Genomic DNA, 17,990 nt, shown 5'->3' with positions numbered 1-17,990 from the left:
TGGCATATACATACTACTATATATAAAACAGATAACTAATTAGGACCTACAGTATAGCACAAGGAACTCTACTCAATACTCTGTAATGACCAATACATGAAAAGAATGTAAAAAAGAGTGGATGTATGTATATGGATAACTGATTCACTTTGTTGTACACCTGAAACTAACACAACATGTTAAATCAGCTGTACTTCAACAAAAATTTTTAAAAAAAAATACATAAGTGGGGGAAATTAACATGTTAGTAACATATGGTAATGCTTTGGGAAAGGATTTCATGCTTATTTGAGGATCAACTGTGTACTTGCTGAGGAACACTTTGTAGCTATTACACTTCTCATTCATTGGGCTAAGAAATATTGGTTATGAATATGGATTGTTAGATGTGATGATTTAAAGAAAAACATGAATGCTTATAGTCAGAAAATGAAAATAGTAATATCTGAAACTGATCTATACTGATAACAAAAAGGGACTTACATAATAACATATTAAGCATATTTTGAGAGCCAAGATAGGACTCCAAAGAAAATTGTATGTTAAACAAACAAACAGAAACAATCTGGCAACTCAGAAGCCTGGGAGTGCAGAGGAAGTGAGTAGGATGGCCTTATGCACAGACAGGATGGTAGAACTCCCAATCTGGGCAGATGGTCAGAGAATAAAATATAAAAACTGCAGACTTTTTAATTTCCACTACACAGCCATCCATGTGAGTGCTTAAAATATTTACTCACTCAAGATAAAGCAACTTTGTAGTTAACTTCAATTCAACCTTGTTGTTTGAGAACATACTGTAGCAACTTGTAAGTACTGTTGCTGCAAAATCTGTCTAATGAGAAGTTCTATTCTCTTATACGTATCCCTTTCAATCTCCCCTCTATTTTCTTGATTGAAGTAGAGCAATAAAGGAAGAAAACAATCCAAAAGTCATTTACAGAAGCCACAGGATTATAACTCTCATCACAGTTTCATTCCTAAGTATCCATGGTACATAAGACTTTGAAGTTCAAATACAAAAGACCTTAAAACAAAAGGCAATCAAACTCAAATATGCAACACCAAGGTATGATTTGCATCCTAAGTGTCTTTTATTTTTGTATTCATAGAAATTATATATCAATCTTTTGTTTTAGTTTCTCAGTCACCAAGGCAAAGAAAGAAGCCTAACAGTTATGCTATAAAATAGAAACTAATATTTTCTCAAGTTAAGCACAGTTTACTGATATTAACATTTGAGAGGAATATTTTTGAGTATTTGAATATTTGTAAGACACAATGATGTACTTCAGACATCCTCACTAATGTACCAAAAGTAGATATGATAATGAGCTCTTTCTTCTGTTGGCTGATTCAAGTTCAAAAGATAATGTCCAAAAACATGTTATTAATAATTTCATGTATTAAACAATAGAATAATAAAATCCTTGGATCAAACTCTTTTGGGTTCAGTGTACATTTAATTTGAAGAGATTGTTATCTATGCTGAACTCAAGAGTACATGCTCCATGTAAATGTGTTCTAAAGTATTAAATTCTGTAGTGGCCAAATGAACATATTTGTGATAGGTCTGATACACAGGTTGCCAAATTATGTTACCTAGAGTAGATGTTTGGATAACTTGTATAACTATGAGTTGATTCTTTTTGATTTTTTTTTCTCATAACCAAAATTTGCTTGAGTATTGAGTGACAGTCTGCTTTAGATTAAACTCTATAGCAAGTACTGGAAGTGGGAAAAAATTCTATGTAGTTGATTAGGGACGGAATTACAAACTATGATACACTGAAAATAAGGGGTGACACTCTATCTTTAAAGTCAAGGAATTTAAACACCTGTGCATGGATGTGGGTCAAGGGAATATTCAGAAAAAGTCAAGATTTTTACTCAGCAAACAATTCCTTGTTCTTCCAAATGATGGATATGTAAGGACAGTAGATTTAAAACAATTTAAGTAAATGAGAACTATTGACATTTTTGGTTCTGGCCTGACTCCCAGTGGACTTTCCTAAAGAAAATGAGGTACAGATATAATGGGAAAATGATGGTCTTTGCTTTCACAACTACTTTCTTACTGACCCACAGATATTTCCTTAACTTTTCTGACAATAAGCCCAAGAACGCTGAGGTATGTTTAGTACTCAAAAAGCATAATCAGTGCTTTTCTTGTGGCTAGAATGCATGTAAGACATTGTTTATTAATTAATAAGCTCTAAGATTATAGAATTTCCCAAGTATATATTATTTTTTTCTAAAATTGGTTTGCTATAATTTTCACATGACAATCAGGATTTCCCTACAGATGAGAGTGAGAGAGAAAAGAGAGAGACAGACAGAGAGAGAGAGAGGGAGTATACCAGAGTGCCAGTAATGTGGTGCATATTAGATTAAGGAATAATTTGATAGCAGCAAAAGTCTAAATTACAGTAAAAATCAATTTCTTTTGGTAATTGTTAGAAAGATATGTAAATCTATTAAATTTAATAAAATGATGTAAACCAAAATTTCCTTAACTCTCCTGCCTTTTGTGAAGCACTGAAAAAACCCTAGGAATGTATTTATATAAATAAATTATTGAGGAAATAAATAAATTCCAAATCATTTATGTAATTAATCTGCTCTCAAAGAGAGCATAACTCCCTGCTCCTTAAGTGTGGCTGTTCATAGGGCCTTCCTTCCAGAGAGCATGGTATGGAAAAGTGGGTGAAAGAGTTATTTTATATTCAGAAACCTGACAAAAAATACTTTTACCAAGTAATCAAAATTGACATAAACAGTGATGTCATGTTGATAATTTGCACCCTTGATATGATGTGACGAGACCAAAAGCCCTTATTCCCAGTGTAATCATAATTAGACAAATCCCAGTTGGGGGCAGTCTACAAAATACTTAACTAATACTTTCAAAATTGTCAAAGTCGTTAAAAACAAGAAAAGTCTGAGAAAATGTCACAGCCAAGTGTTGCCTAAGGAGATATAATGACTAAATGAAATGTTGTATTCTACATGGGATCTTGGAACAGAAAAAAGAATAATAGGTAAAAAAGTAAGGGTATATGAGTAAAGTTTGAACTTTGGTTAATAATAATATAACAATGTTGGTTCATTAATTTAACACGTGGATCATACGTTGTTAACTAGGAAAAACAGGTATGTGTTATATGAAAAATCTCTCGGCTATCTTTGCAGGTTTTCTGTAAATCTAAAGTATTTTATTTCAATCTTTTTATGTGCATATATATAAAACAGATGTGTATAAATAAATAATATTTTATAAAATTTTGATCACATTACCTATGTTTTATCTTTTTTTAATACAGTGTGAACATTTTTCAACTTGAGTCAGTATTCTTTGAAAACATTTTTTTTCATAGAAAGGCATTTTATTTTAAATATAGCAGTGTGTACTTGTCAATATAATATACCAATATTTTAATAGTGGTTATACTAGGTGGTGACATTATAGGTAATTTAATTTCTCTTTTATACTTGTACCTAGTACTAAGCTAAGTGCTAGGGATTTAGAGTTGATCAAAACTTAATACCTGCTCTCCAAGTACTCATGGTAAGAAGCAGGGTAGTAAGATACAGGTTTTGAAGCTAGCTTTAGATTTGAGTTCTATGCTATCATTTACCAGCTCTTTAATTCTACAAGGGTCTCATTTTCTGTAAAATGGAGATTTTACACATTTAATATCATTTCAATAAACTCAATGTCAACAAATAAATAAATAAAATATTTTAAGAAAAAGTTTATTTTTAAACCCCTACAAATTACTAAAATATCAGTTTTTTACTTTGTTTTAATTCTAATGTATCATATTATTTCTCTTTATTTCCATTAAAGATAGAGATAGATATGTAGGTAGACACATAAATATATAGAGAGAATATTTAATTTACTTTATGGGTTTTATGGGCAGTTCTTGCACTTATCTGGTAAAATGCATTATCTTTTCAATATAACTGAATTTATACATAAAATATGGTTATACAGCATAGTTGTTAATAGAATACAACTTATCTATTAAAACATGAACAGCACAGATTTATATTCTTCTATAATCTTTGTGATTTTCTTCCAATTATATTTTACATATTTTCATGCTAATATAGTGTAAATTTAACTATATTCTCTTGTAGGAAATCAGAGTTTGAGTCCACTGATACATGTTTGGAATGCTCAGTAGCTTTGTCATTTACTTAAGGTGAGACTGCAGATAATGTAGGACACATTAGAGGTCCCATATTCAAAAGTCAGTCTCTTCTTATTCCCCCAGTTAACTTAAGGGAGAGTGACTCATTTCTATCAATGTAATTCGTGTAAGGTCAAAATCAGTTATTGGGGTTTTACCCCATTGCTAATTATTGGGTTAAGGCATGGTCATGTCATAAATATTTTTGCCAAGGCAACATAAGGAAAGAGTTCTGGGGAACTTTTAGTAAAGATTTCTTCACTGATGCAACAGAAATGTATCAATGCATTAACGAATACTCTCTCTTCTGATGGGTGTTTTCCTGTCTGAATTTGAAGCTTGCAACTATGGCAACCATGAGGGAAACAGTAAGGCTCTTGAAAGGATGGCTGTTTCCTAAAGATGTGTTGAGCCCTTCAATTAATCAGTTCTGGGGACAACCAGCCTCATCCTCTGGACTTGTCAAGAAACATTATAAATAATTTCTTATTATTTTAGAAAAATTTCTCAGGGTTTTCTTTTACTATACTTATAGCTCCTTAGTTATCTAAAATGTCATTGGATATTTTAAAGCCAATTTTCAATGTCACCTAAAGTAAAATCATAGATTTTCCCTCTCAGTAAGTCTAAAGCCATTTGTGAACATTAATGCCTTGAAAGTTAACTTTGAGTGGATGTATAGAATTACTTTTTTTTTCCATTAACAGTAGTCATATCTTTTTTTAGGATTATTTTAAGTCAAATACTTCACAGATTTTTGCCTTTTTACCATCTAAATCTGCCAGAGAAATAACCAGGTTATAGTTACAAAGAATATATCATGCATGAGGTAGCTCAATTTGTGTGTATTCAAGCTCAACACTAACTAATATTCCATTTGTGCCTTCTGATTTTCTACAAATGGATCCTTTCATTGGATATATTCCAAGTTGAAAAAAATAGCACAAACAATGCTCATATCCTCCAAATTCACATCCAAAATTACCACTAAGTAACTTTTAAAAATTAGCCTATAGATAACCTGTGAAAATTTAGTTTCTCTCTCTCTCTCTCTCTCTCTCTTTTTTTTTTTAACAGGAAAGGATGGTGAGATGCCCTGCTGACATTTTACCTAAATTATTATAAAGTACAATATTAGATCCAGTATTTGAATTTGGACTGAATAATTATTTGTTCTTATATATCCTATAGCTTATTTCACTGCATAATATATATGAATCATAATATCTATGAACCATTGCATAATATCTATGAATCACTTTGATTGGGAAAGTAAATATACTAATGTGCACACACACACACACACACACACACACACCATTTTACATGTTAGGTTTACACTTATAAGATTATTTTTAAAATAATTCGGTCAAGTATTTTAAATTGGTAATAGTATATATGAAGTTTCCATGACTATAATAATGTGTCCTGTACATTGTAAGCTTAAGACAAATTGTACACATAACCACAATTTCTCTAAATTATAATATTCTATCTTTGTGATTTTGTTAGTAAAGTTTGAATTAAAGCCCTCAGAAAATATTTACAGGTACTAGTCAATTCAAATCATCTTTGTTAACATTTGAGTATTTTTTAAAAGCTTCATTGATGAATATTTACATTCGATGAGCTATACATATATAAGATATACAATTTGATGTTTTGACATGTTTATACATACATAAAATCATTACCATAGTCAGGATAATTAATTTATCTGTCATCTCTTTTTATGATCCATCTTGTTGTCTCGCCTCAACCCTAACCCATGCTCAGGTACTGATGATCTGATTTATGTCACTCACAATAGATAAGTTTGGATGTTTAAGAATTTTAATTAAATTGGATGGTAGCATTATCTTCATCTGATTTCTTATATTCAGCATAATTTTACACTCAGCATAAGTAACCATGATGTTGCTCATATCAATAGTTCTTTCTAATTTATTCCAGTAAATGGATAGGCTACAAGTTTTTCATCCATTCACTTGCTGATGAATGTCTGGGTTGTTTTCAGGGTTTTGGTCATTACAAAATAAATCTGCTATAAGCATTCATGTAGAAGGATTTATATTGACACATTCTTTTATTTCTCTTGGGTAAATACTTAGGAGTGAAATGGCTGAGTCATTTGAAAGATGAAATTGTAAAAATGTTTTCCAAAATGGTTATACCATTTCACATTTCCACCAGCTGTTCTAATGTATATGTAGTGGTATATCATTGTGCTTTTTATCTTGCATTCTCCTAAACAGTAATGTTGTTGAGCACTTTACATTCATGTATCTTCTTTTGTGGAATGTCTGTTTAGACCACTTGCCCATTAAATTTTTTTTATTATTGAGTTTGAGTGTTCTTTATGTATTTTGGATACAAGTACTTTATCAGATATATGATTTTGCACACATTTTTTCCCATTCATGGTTCATCTTTTTGTTCCTTTACTATTGTCACTTGTAGTGATTTTTATAAAGTCCAATTTACCATGTTTTCTTGTGGATTATGCTTTTTGATGTTTTATCTAAGAAATCATTAACTAACTTAAAGTCACAGTATTTCTCCCATGTTTTCTTAGAGAAGGTATGTAGTTTTAAGTTTTAAATTTAGGACTATGATCAATTTTGAGTAAATTTTATATATTTTGTGGGGTACAGATTAAAACACAAGTTTTTGTACATGCCTACCTGCTTGTACCCATTATTCAAAGACTATCCTTTCTCAGTTGAATTTTTTTGAGCCTTTGAAAATCTTTCTAGAATCTATTCTTTTCCATTGATCTATTGTCTATACTTAGACTAATAGCAATCAATTTTAATTACCATATCTTTGTAAAAAGTCTTAAAATCTGGTAGTGACATTACTCCCACTTTGTTCTTTCTCAAAATTGTTTTGGTTTTTCTAGGTCATTGCATTTACATAGGAACTTTAGATCAGTTTTGCAATTTCTACAAAAAGTCTGCTTGGATTTTAAATATGATTATAATAAATCTATAGATTAATTTGGGGTCAGTTGAAATCTTAGCAATGTTGTATCTTCCAACACGTGGGCACAGTATATCTCAAACATCACCCACCACCCCAACTATTCTAATTAGAATGCTGTGTTGAGACATCCCCAAGACTAACCCTCCAGGTTGGATGATTCATGAGAGGGTGGCTCACAAGTCTCAGCATACAGACAAACCAATGGCTCTGATTTGTTATATCAAAAGGGTTCAAAGAATAATGAGGAAAGGGAAATGGTACACAGGGCATAGTTCTTGGAAAACCAGGAGCAAACTTCCAAGGTCAGCATTCCAAGTGGAATAGCACAGGAGGCATTTAATTTCCTTTGCAAAGAGTTATGACGAAACCTGTGAGTTGCTGCCAACAGGGAGATTCATTAGAGACTTGGAGTCCCAGGTTTTTGTTGAGGGCTAATCACATAGGCAACCTCTGCTTAGTATATACCAAAATTCAAGACTCCCAGAAGGAAAGCAGTTGTTAAGCATAAACCATAATGCTTACACAAACAGTTTAGGCACAGTGAGCCATTTATATTACTTAATGGTGGGAACCCTCTTGAAATCTAAGTTTTCAGGCACTAGTCAAGGGCAAATATTGCAAGTAGGACTTTTCAAGGAGAGCAGTTCAGGCTTGTTGTGTTAATTCTTTTCTGAACAGATGTTATTGAGAATAACTAATCAATTAAAATTAAAGAAAATCACTCTCCCACTGTTCTGAAATCACAACAAAAATGGAATCTATAAAAACCATACCAACTGAAACCATATCCTTTTTAAGCTGATTTTCATATAATCTATGCTAAAAAGCATACAAATATCTTCTTGATAATCTTACTGAAAACTTTTAGGTAAAATTCCTCCAAAGGTCTTAAATCATGACATTTTAAATATATATATATATATATATATATATAAAATTATTATGCTTATAATCAACTGTAAATAATAACAGATTTTATAGTATTCATGTTAGCTCCTCTATATTTTATATTTTTTTATTTTTATAAGTATAGGTATACATTTTGTAAATCAGCTAAAGTTTATATAAAATATAGGTTTCCATAATTTGTAGAATACTTTATTTTGATGTTTACTATAATATTCATAAACTTTAACATATATATCTATAATTGCACTAATATAATTAGTCTTAAAATCATTTAAACTGGTATGAATCCTTCAACTGCAGATGAAGATTTTGTTTGACATTATTATTGAATGAAAAAGTTATTGATAATGTGAAACATAAACACCTTAGATAATTTTATTACTATTGGCAAATGTCTCCTCTGTCAAATTGATCATGATACTCAATGTTCTACTAGTTGATAATATCTGAACAGGGTCCTTGTGCATTTTTTAGAATCTTGAAAGTTTAATAACTTTTATTATTGATAGTGTCTCTCTTTTATACCAAACTAAACTTTAGATAGCTAATTTAATTGGAAATTTATATGTAATAAAAAGAGTTTTAATTTCCTTTCAATTTATTGCATCCACTTTACCTTTCTTTTTTCTTCATCACATCCTTTGTGATACTTTGAAATATGCATTAGATTCCTTTGCTCTCTTATTCTTTCAATGAAACTCATAAATAAAACATAATGCTCTTCATCTGTTAAACATGTTAAGTTATGAGTGAAATGTCATGTTTGAAAGCAAAGTTGTCCCTCACCCAACAGATTACTTATTAAGTATAAATGGAAGAGTTTCTTTAAAATGAAGATATCTGGCAGACAGTATTTTAAACAAGGTACCAAATTTAACACCATCAACAGTGGGATATACTGACATTATGGACCTCTCTATATATAAGCACTGAAAAGGGTACAACATCACCTGTACAGTCTTCCTGCCAAAAAGTTTTCAGTTAAATCTAATCATGGGGAAAAAATATGACTAACCTAAATTGAGGAATTCTACAAAGCATTTGGTCTGAACCCTTCAGTAACGTAAATGTGAATGACAAAATAGTTGGGAAACTGTTCTAGATTAAAGAAAACTAAAGGGACATAACAAGTTAATGTAATGAGACTTAATTAGATTCTGAATTTAAAAATAAAATCTTTAAATCATCTTATTTGAACATTTGGGGAAATTTGCATTATAGCAAATACTATTGTATCAATTTCGTGAGTGTAAAGAATTACATTCATGAGTGGCTATGTAGGAGAAAGCTCTGTTCTTAGAGACACATTGAAGTATTCAGGGGTGAAATACAGGTTGATTAGAAGTACCATCAAATTATTCAGCAACTACAGTATAAACACACACACATATAGATAAATATAGCAAAATGTTAACACTTGGTGAAGTTAAGTGAAAGGTTTTTAACTGCTTATTGTATTATTCTTGCAAATTATTGTAAGTTTTAAAAAATCCAGAACAAAAACTTTGGTGTGGGAAAAAATAAAGGCATTCTGTTTATGAGACTTTTCTTAATAAATATTCTGTCCTTGAAAGTTGAATTTTTGAAAGTAGACAACTTCTCTTACATGTCATAAAAATAAATGCTAATGATGGAAAAAGGAGATATCTAAGAAAAAATTACAGTAGCATCACAAAGTTAGAAAATATATTTCAGCTGGCAAGAATATCCTTCTAATTTAGATGACAACATATTAATAATAAAGGTTAATCAATTATTTTTCCCTATGGTTTTGCACTTGAGTTTCAAACTTAGACACTTGGGATTGCATTCAAGTACATACACAAGTATGAACTTGAGTTTATTTTGGGAGTATTATTAGTTTAAACATTGAATATTGCTGTTTGAAGCTCATAGCACTGGGCATGGATTCAGAGCTCAGGCTTCTTGCTCCCGTGTAGCCTCTATCCACGAGGGTTTTTTTCTGTCTTCAGTTAGCTGGTAGAAGAGCAAGAGTAGGGATGAAGCACACTCACATCATAAATGCCTCAGTGTGGTAGCAACACACATCCACTGACATGTGTCATGACAGTATGTGGCCTGACCCTGTGTTCAGGAAAAATGAGTGGAGATATTTCTAGTGAAGAGTAGCCATCTGTGTCACAAAAATTAAGATGAAATCAACCATTTCTGAGAATGTATGACCTAGAAAACCTCACCCAATAGTGATAGAAAATCTGAATGGAACTATACCTATTAAAGATGTGTTGAATTGCTAAATGAAATATAACCTAAATAGTTCAGCCTAGAAGTTTTCACAGATGAGATTTATAAACAGTCCAGGAATAGCTCCATTATTTAATAAGTTATTCCAATAGTTAGAAAAAAGGGGAAACACTAAAGAGCTTAATTTTTGAAGTTAACTGACCAAAAAGAAAGAAAAATTATAGGAAATTATAATCATAGGCACAATGAGTTAAATACAATATTAGCAACATACAACACAGGTATTTATAGACACATATACATATGTTCATTATCCATACATAGGTATTTCATATTCTTATACACATATATTGTCAGAAAATGTTAGTGCATCTTTGCTCTCCTAAGCTTGTAGTCATATATTGTGAAATATTTCTATTTTTTTTCTTTCCTAATCCACAACCAAAGGAACAACCATAATTCCTGTTCAATAGGATACAGATATTTTAGTTGAAGCTGCATTTGTATGTACTACATGATTCTGAACATTACACAAACTAAGAAATGCAAGATGTTGAAAACAATTTCTGGCTTTTCATGAGTTATATTTATTTGGATTATCAATTTAGGTTCAGATCATTTCTAGAAGACTGGACTAATGTTTTGAGTAATAGAATGGTACATGTTATTTCATGTTTTGAACAGTTTCATAATTCTTTTCACTTAATGTTTAGGTTGCTTGGAATTAAAGGAAGAAACCATTGAAAACCTTCTTGCTGCAGCTTCCCTTCTTCAGCTTCCTCAAGTAGTAGAAGTGTGCTGCCATTTCCTCATGAAGCTCTTGCATCCATCTAACTGTTTAGGAATCCGAGCATTTGCAGATGCTCAAGGATGTATTGAATTAATGAAAGTGGCCCACAGCTACACAATGGTAAGGAAATTTAATTTTTAAATAAAAGAGACATAGCTGTATTATCAGAGGTTAAAATAATTACTGTTGTGTTAAAAATCTTTTTAAAGTTTAAAATTAGTTTTGCATCTTTGGCACATTTTTATCATGGGACACAATGTACCATATAATATTTAATAATCTCAAAGTAAAAAATGACATCACACAATGGACTTTATTATTGTTATAGTTTTATTTACATTTTATAGGCAATATAGATATAGATATTGATACTCGGGATGTTAAATAGTGCTTAAAAGATTTTTTTCTTAATTGCTCCTGGCATATTTATCTTTTTGCATCCACTTCCACAGCTGCCCTATTTTTTCCCTTTTCTTTCTAGTTAAGAGCTAGAAGTTTATGCCACAGAAGTTTTTCTTTTGAATTTTTCTAACAACCTCTCTGCCATGGACTGAGTTCTATCAACCAAAATTCAATGTTGAAGTCCTACTGCAAATGTGATGTTATTTGGAGATGGGGACTTTGGAGGTAATTAGGTTTAGGTGAAGTCATCATGGTTGGCCCCTCATGATGAGATTAGTGCCCTTATAAGAGGAGACACTGGAGAATCTGCTTCCTTTCTTCCACTACCATGTGAGGACACAGTGAGAAGATAGCCATCTGCCAGTTAAGAATAGAGCCTTCACCAGGGAACCCAATCAGCCTATACCTTAAATGTTGTACTTCTCAGCCTTCAGCACTATGAGAAATAAACTCCTGTTGTCTAAGCCACCCAGTCTATGGTATTTTGTTATGGCACTCCAGATATTTAATACACTTTTTATCATAGCATGATATGTTAGGTATAGATTTGCCTGTATGATTTGTGGAGAAAAAAATCATATCTATACTGTATATTTAAACTATTTATTGTTATAGTGAATATTGGATTTCAGAACTCCTGGGAACTAGTATACTAAGGGAAAATATTTAGATATATAAATCAACTGATCTACTTTTTTTTAAAATTTGACTTTCTGTACTATTTTCATAAAGAGTTTAAACTGATTGAATATCAGTCAGTTAATAGTCCTAAAATACTATAAGCCTATTTCGTATTTTTCTCTTTAATTTTTTGCTATATATACAAAGTATGTATATGTGTAGGTATTTTAACAGCTTTATAAGAGATATTAAAAGTCATTTGAATTTTAGACTTTAAGTATGTGTACTTCGTAGTGTGTTTCTTTTAATGTTATCTCCATTATAGAATTGAGTAATCAGTTACAACAATTTCACACCCATTATTTCATACCCTAGAAATAATCATTCTAAAATCATTTAATACAGTACCTGGAATGTAGCAATCTCTATATAAAATGTTAGCCATTTTTGCTATTGTTATTATTATTAACATTATTAATGATTTGATTTTTATTATTGAAACAACCAATTGTAAAGTATAGAAATTTCTCTTTTCACCTCAAGGGAAGAATTTATATGAAATAAATCTCATTAAGCTTTATAGTTGCTATTTATTTAAAAGTTCTTATTTTGAGCTTTAACACCTTTTCAAATTACTAAAGACAGTCAGCCATTTAAAAGTCTTCTCATTGTTATTCTTAGACAGAATCTCAATATTATTTTAATTTTCTTCTTTAATCTGTTAAGCAGATTAGTAAATTAAATGAAAATGTAGAAATAAAAGGAAGGAGATACATGCTTTGTAATTCTATTTTCAAATTCTTTTTTCAAAATATTCCATGACAGGGCACAGTACTACTATTGAAATTATATGAAGCGTATAAAATCAATGTAAACAAATACTTCATCAACCAAAATATCAAAGTCTAACTGCAGTCATTTAATTATGCACATTTCATTACTCTTAGGAGTTCCTGGCTTAGCTAAGCCAAAGAACAATATGCCTCCATATCCAGAGGGATATTGGTTCCTTCTGGTCTAGTTCGAAATTATTAATTTAGTAATAAAAATGTTTTTCTTGCAGCTGCTTGGACTGATCTGCAATTTATCACACAATAGTAACAATATATTTTTAAACACATTAAAATTTATATTCTGTAGTAAAATATGTGTAAAACAGAAACATATAAGAGTTCTAGCTAAGACACTCAACATTCTAAATAACTATTTTAATTTATTTTTGAGACTATGAATTGATCACATGTTGTGTCATGTCTGTTGAAATTAAAAAGATTTCAAATTCTTTTGGAAACATGAAGCTCCAGTGTTCTCCCAATGTTCCTGGGTTACTATTTTAATGAAGAAAATTTACTGACCAGTTGTCTTCCTAGATCGTTATTTTCTCTCAGTTCTAACACTTTACAGTGAGCGTTTGTATCTGGTATTATAATTTCTCACCACATATTTGCTTCTGATCTGTGTTTATTCCTGCATATCTCCTCATCTAATCTACTTAATTTGTGTTTTTTGAACAAATTTATTATGTTATTTTTTTCTTCTTCTTAACTACTTCAGTAACAAATCATCTCAGATTTCCTACTACCTCTGGTACTGAATTAATTTATTTATTGCATCTAAATATGCATTCTTTGCTTATTTCATAAGTAACATTCTTTTCTAATTTTCAATTTCCTTGTCAAAATATTTTAGATATGAACTTGATCTTCAACATCCAGATCTTAACTTGCTGTCTGTATGTCTTTGCTTTTTATATGTTTTGCTATGTTTCCTTTGGAAATTTCACTTATTTATTTGGCTTCAGCTATTGATTTTGTGTGATGATTCCAAAATTGATTCAGGGAAGGTGACCCTGCTTGGCAGTGGTTCATGTGCAAAATACTGGAAAATTCTGATTGCAAGCTCAATATTAGGCAGAAGTGTGAAATATATTCTAAAACATTAATTTAAACTTTGGTTGTGTGAATATACAGATAGCAACAAAATAATTGAAGGAAATAGTTCTCTATTAGACAGAGTTCATTGTGAGACCTGTTCTTAGTTCTGGACATCACATTTTAAAAATATTAGAGAGTGACAAACAGAAATAGATGAGAATAACAAGAATAATAAACATTTTATAACCATGTCATATGAAGAAAAGTTGAAACAAATTTGGTTCATGTGGCTGAATAATATCAGGGCATGAAAATAGGTATCTTCATGTATGTGATAGAATGAGCTTTCATTTAAAACAGTAGTGTTTAAGTGCTTTTTCATTCTGTTTTTCATTTTAGTAGTACAAACTTCTACTTCAGTCTTCTGATTTTTCTTTCTATGCTGGTTTATCTATTTCTACTGATCATCAGCCTTACTTCCTTCCAAGGTCAGCTTTACCTTTACAGGAGACTCCTGGATCTTCATTTTTTAAGAAATCCTCTCTCCATACAGTTCTGGTTTAGAGTTTGCCTTAAGAGGCATTCAGGTAAGGTATAGAAGGTGGAAGAGAAAAAGCCATTATTTCTCCACACGCAGATTCAGGCAGATATGTGGACAATGGAAACTTGAAGTAACTTCTAAGTGAGCCCTTAAAAGCAATTGGCTTCACTGCTGTAGACTGAGACAGTTGATGGAAGACTGTAGACAGTTGATGGAAGGTTCTTGAGGAACTCAGTGCCTTTGCATAGTACTTTTCAGAACGTTTCACATTGAACTGAAGGTTGAGATCATTAGCAGAAAGTTCCCTGACCTTCACTTCCACGGCCCTTTCAAAGACCATTTAGGTCTCAAATTCCCTATCCAAAATCTGTCTTACTTAGAACACAGAGTGGCTTGCTTTCCTAGTTCAACAATGTCTTAAACACATACCCACAAATAGCAGGTTTAAACTCCATATTTTGATAGGCATGTTTCTGCACACCTAACTTCTGAACAACTACCTGGGCATTTTTTCTAAAAATGCATTGAATTAATTTCACCTCTTCTAAATATGTGCTGTAAATTCCCTTGTACTTTACTCACAATAGTTTACTTGTCTGGAATCTCTGGTATCTAATTCTAAATAACCCCTCAGTTTCCAGGTAAGTTCATCCATGCCTAAGAAATATTTAAAAATTTTCATGACATTCTCTCCTTCATTTAAATTCTTAGTTTTCCTTTCCTTAGGATTATATGATGTCACCATAAATTTTCTTATGCAATTAATTATCTTTTATGTCTTTATGGCTGGTCTTCACAACTATATTGCAACTTTTGTGACAGAGAACAATTCTTTCCACTGAGATTCAGTTTGTCCCAACAAATTATCAGCACCTGTAAATTATCAGCACCTATCAGAAATTAATATATTAATTAATTTCTTCAGTTCTCATAGATATTTAGAATTGTGATTCTCAGTACTCCTGAATTCAGTCATTCAACGAGACTCTCCATGGTCTTTTTCTAACTTTCTTTCCAATCATATTTCCTATCATTATTTTCCCTGTTCACACAATTCCAGCCACACTGATCTTCTTGCTGTTTTGTGACTATAACAAGCATAATATCACCAGATAACCTTTGTGCTGTTCTTTCTTCCTTCTGCCGGAAACACTCTTCTACCAAATATTTATATCCTTTCTCTGCCTCATTCAGCTTTCTGCTCAAACGTCACTTCCACAGAGATCTCATATCTGAATATTCTACTGAAAGTGACCTGCCCTTCAAAACTCTCTATTTCCTCACACTGTTTTATATCCTGTAGAGTACTTTAACTCCCACCTTTATATCATATATTTGTTGTTAAGTGTTGTTATTACTTACTTCCACCATTAATGTGGTAGCATTTGTTTAACTTTCTATAACCTGGAAACCTAGACAGATGTCTGTACATAGCATTCATTGTTGAAGGGGGTAGTGATTGCTGATTGCTATGTACCAGGAGCTGTAGAAGGTGGCCTGGGGATACAATGGTGACCAAAATAGGCATAAGTTGCCCTTACAGTCAAGATGAATATGTTGGAGCAAAGAAATTATAACCATGAATGATAATTATATGTATGGTAAATACTACAAAGGAAAATTATAGGATGCTATAGGAGAGTGAAACAGGGAAAGCCTCTTTAAATATGTGATGTAAAAACTGAGTTGTAAAGGATGAAGCAGATATTAGTCAAATGAAGACTTAAAGAATATTCATGACATAGGTAAGTGCATGTACCAATGATCTGAGGTGGGAAGGTGCTTTGTTCTGTTTAAGGAAATTCAAGTGTGATGGAATGGTGGGAAAGGCAAAGAAGAGGTGGAGACAATGACCTTGAGATTTTGGCAGAACAAAATTTTGCAGGGTTAAGGAGACTTTTTTATATATTTGTGTTTTTATTTTAAAATAATGGTATAACATTGAAAGTTTTTGAGCAAGTATGAGCCAAGATTTAATTTTGACTAATCACCAGATTGGCATTAGAAGAAATCAAGAAGAAAGAATAAGAATAATGTTAGTACTTCATTAGAGGTCTACATGGATATTTACACACACGTACTGGGTGAGTGAGAAAGAAAAAGAGAAAATGAGGTAGCTTTAGCTTCTGCCATTTTGTTTGATGTCAATGCTTAGCACTACTGGTGCTGGTGATGCACGAGTTAAGTATATAGTATATATCAGGCATTGCTCTACATGTTAAACAAAGTTTTGAAATTTAATCCTTTCACAACTCCTGCAAGGTATGTTATATCCATTCTAAAAATGGCAAAGCTAAGACTTAGGAAGTTAAATAATCTACTCAGGAGTAATAGATTGAACATGCTAGAATGGGGATTTAAGCCTGGTACTATCTTACCACAAATTTCAAGCTCTATCTAATATGCTAATAAATTTACATTTTATCCAGTATATCAAATTAGATTTCTGATATCCAGGATATTTCAAAACATGGATTACTTGAGACAAATGGACACTATAAACCTGAAACATAGATGAGACCAAAGAATTCCATGAATATTTTGCTCCTCAGTTTTTTCATTCCCCTGTTCACTTCACCTTCACTTTCTGCTCAGTGCTACCAGCATGACTTGGAACATTCCACAGTGTTTGTGCTAGAGGCAGAAGCAGTGGCAATAAGACTAATTAGAGTTTGCTATGTTCAATCAGTAGCTTTGAAAAGTAGGCATTTCTGAGCTGGAGAATAAAGCCTTCCAGACTCAGGATAAGAGCAGTGACCCTTCCAGAGTCCAGACTCTAAAATCTCCTGTACATGGTTTACTTGTCTTTCATAGCCCTTAAAGCAATGCCAGAGAAAATGGACAAACTTTATTTATGTGGTTTCTGTTTATGGTTTTGAAATACCTGACATTTCTCATGGTTTCTAGCCAGCAGCATGGTTTTTAAAAAATCTTTACCAATAACCCTTCTAATAAGCCATAAATTAGAGTTTGCTTTGGTAGAACAAATGAAATTTAAATGTCTTTGCTTTTCTACATTGTCAAAATAAAGTTCACTTCATCCATATTTTACTCAGGGCTACTATGTGATATATTAATACTAAAAATTGCTTTGAATATTCATTTTTTCCTTTCATTCATTACTTTGTGTTAGTCCTTTGAGTATCTCATATACATACATGGTGTGAGTAATGATTTTAAGTCAGTATATAAATGTGTCACATTGAAAATTAGCCAAATTTGATTTTCAGAATTTCTTTGTAAATTGATAAGAAATGAAGGTTCTGGGTGAGTACAATGAGTGGCTCGGAGGACAACTACCACCAATACTTAATCCTCACAAGCAGTAAGGAAGTATGTGGAGGCCTGTGTAGAAAGGAATTTCCTCTTGTCCTGTTTTTGTGTATGATTTTCTTTACTTGTTTTGTTGCTAAATTAGACTGACAACTCTTCAAAGGCAGTTTTCATTTGTGTTCTAACTCACA

The 17,990-nt window shown here is 31.7% G+C and overlaps 1 protein-coding gene across 1 annotated transcript in view; it reads left to right on the top strand.

The window, feature by feature from the left end:
* KLHL1 (kelch like family member 1) overlaps positions 1 to 17,990 on the top strand; it is a 229,288-nt gene that overhangs the window by 29,500 nt on the left and 181,798 nt on the right. The window contains exon 3 of the mRNA XM_004282153.3: positions 11,012 to 11,208. Coding sequence (XP_004282201.2) covers positions 11,012 to 11,208 — 197 coding nt within the window. The remainder of the gene's footprint in view (positions 1 to 11,011; positions 11,209 to 17,990) is intronic.

Source organism: Orcinus orca, chromosome 18 (assembly GCF_937001465.1).
Source record: "Orcinus orca chromosome 18, mOrcOrc1.1, whole genome shotgun sequence".
In the NCBI taxonomy this organism is placed as follows: Eukaryota; Metazoa; Chordata; class Mammalia; order Artiodactyla; family Delphinidae; genus Orcinus; species Orcinus orca.
The sequence above is the reverse complement of the archived record's forward strand: the minus strand, read 5'-3'. Positions and strand labels throughout refer to the sequence as shown.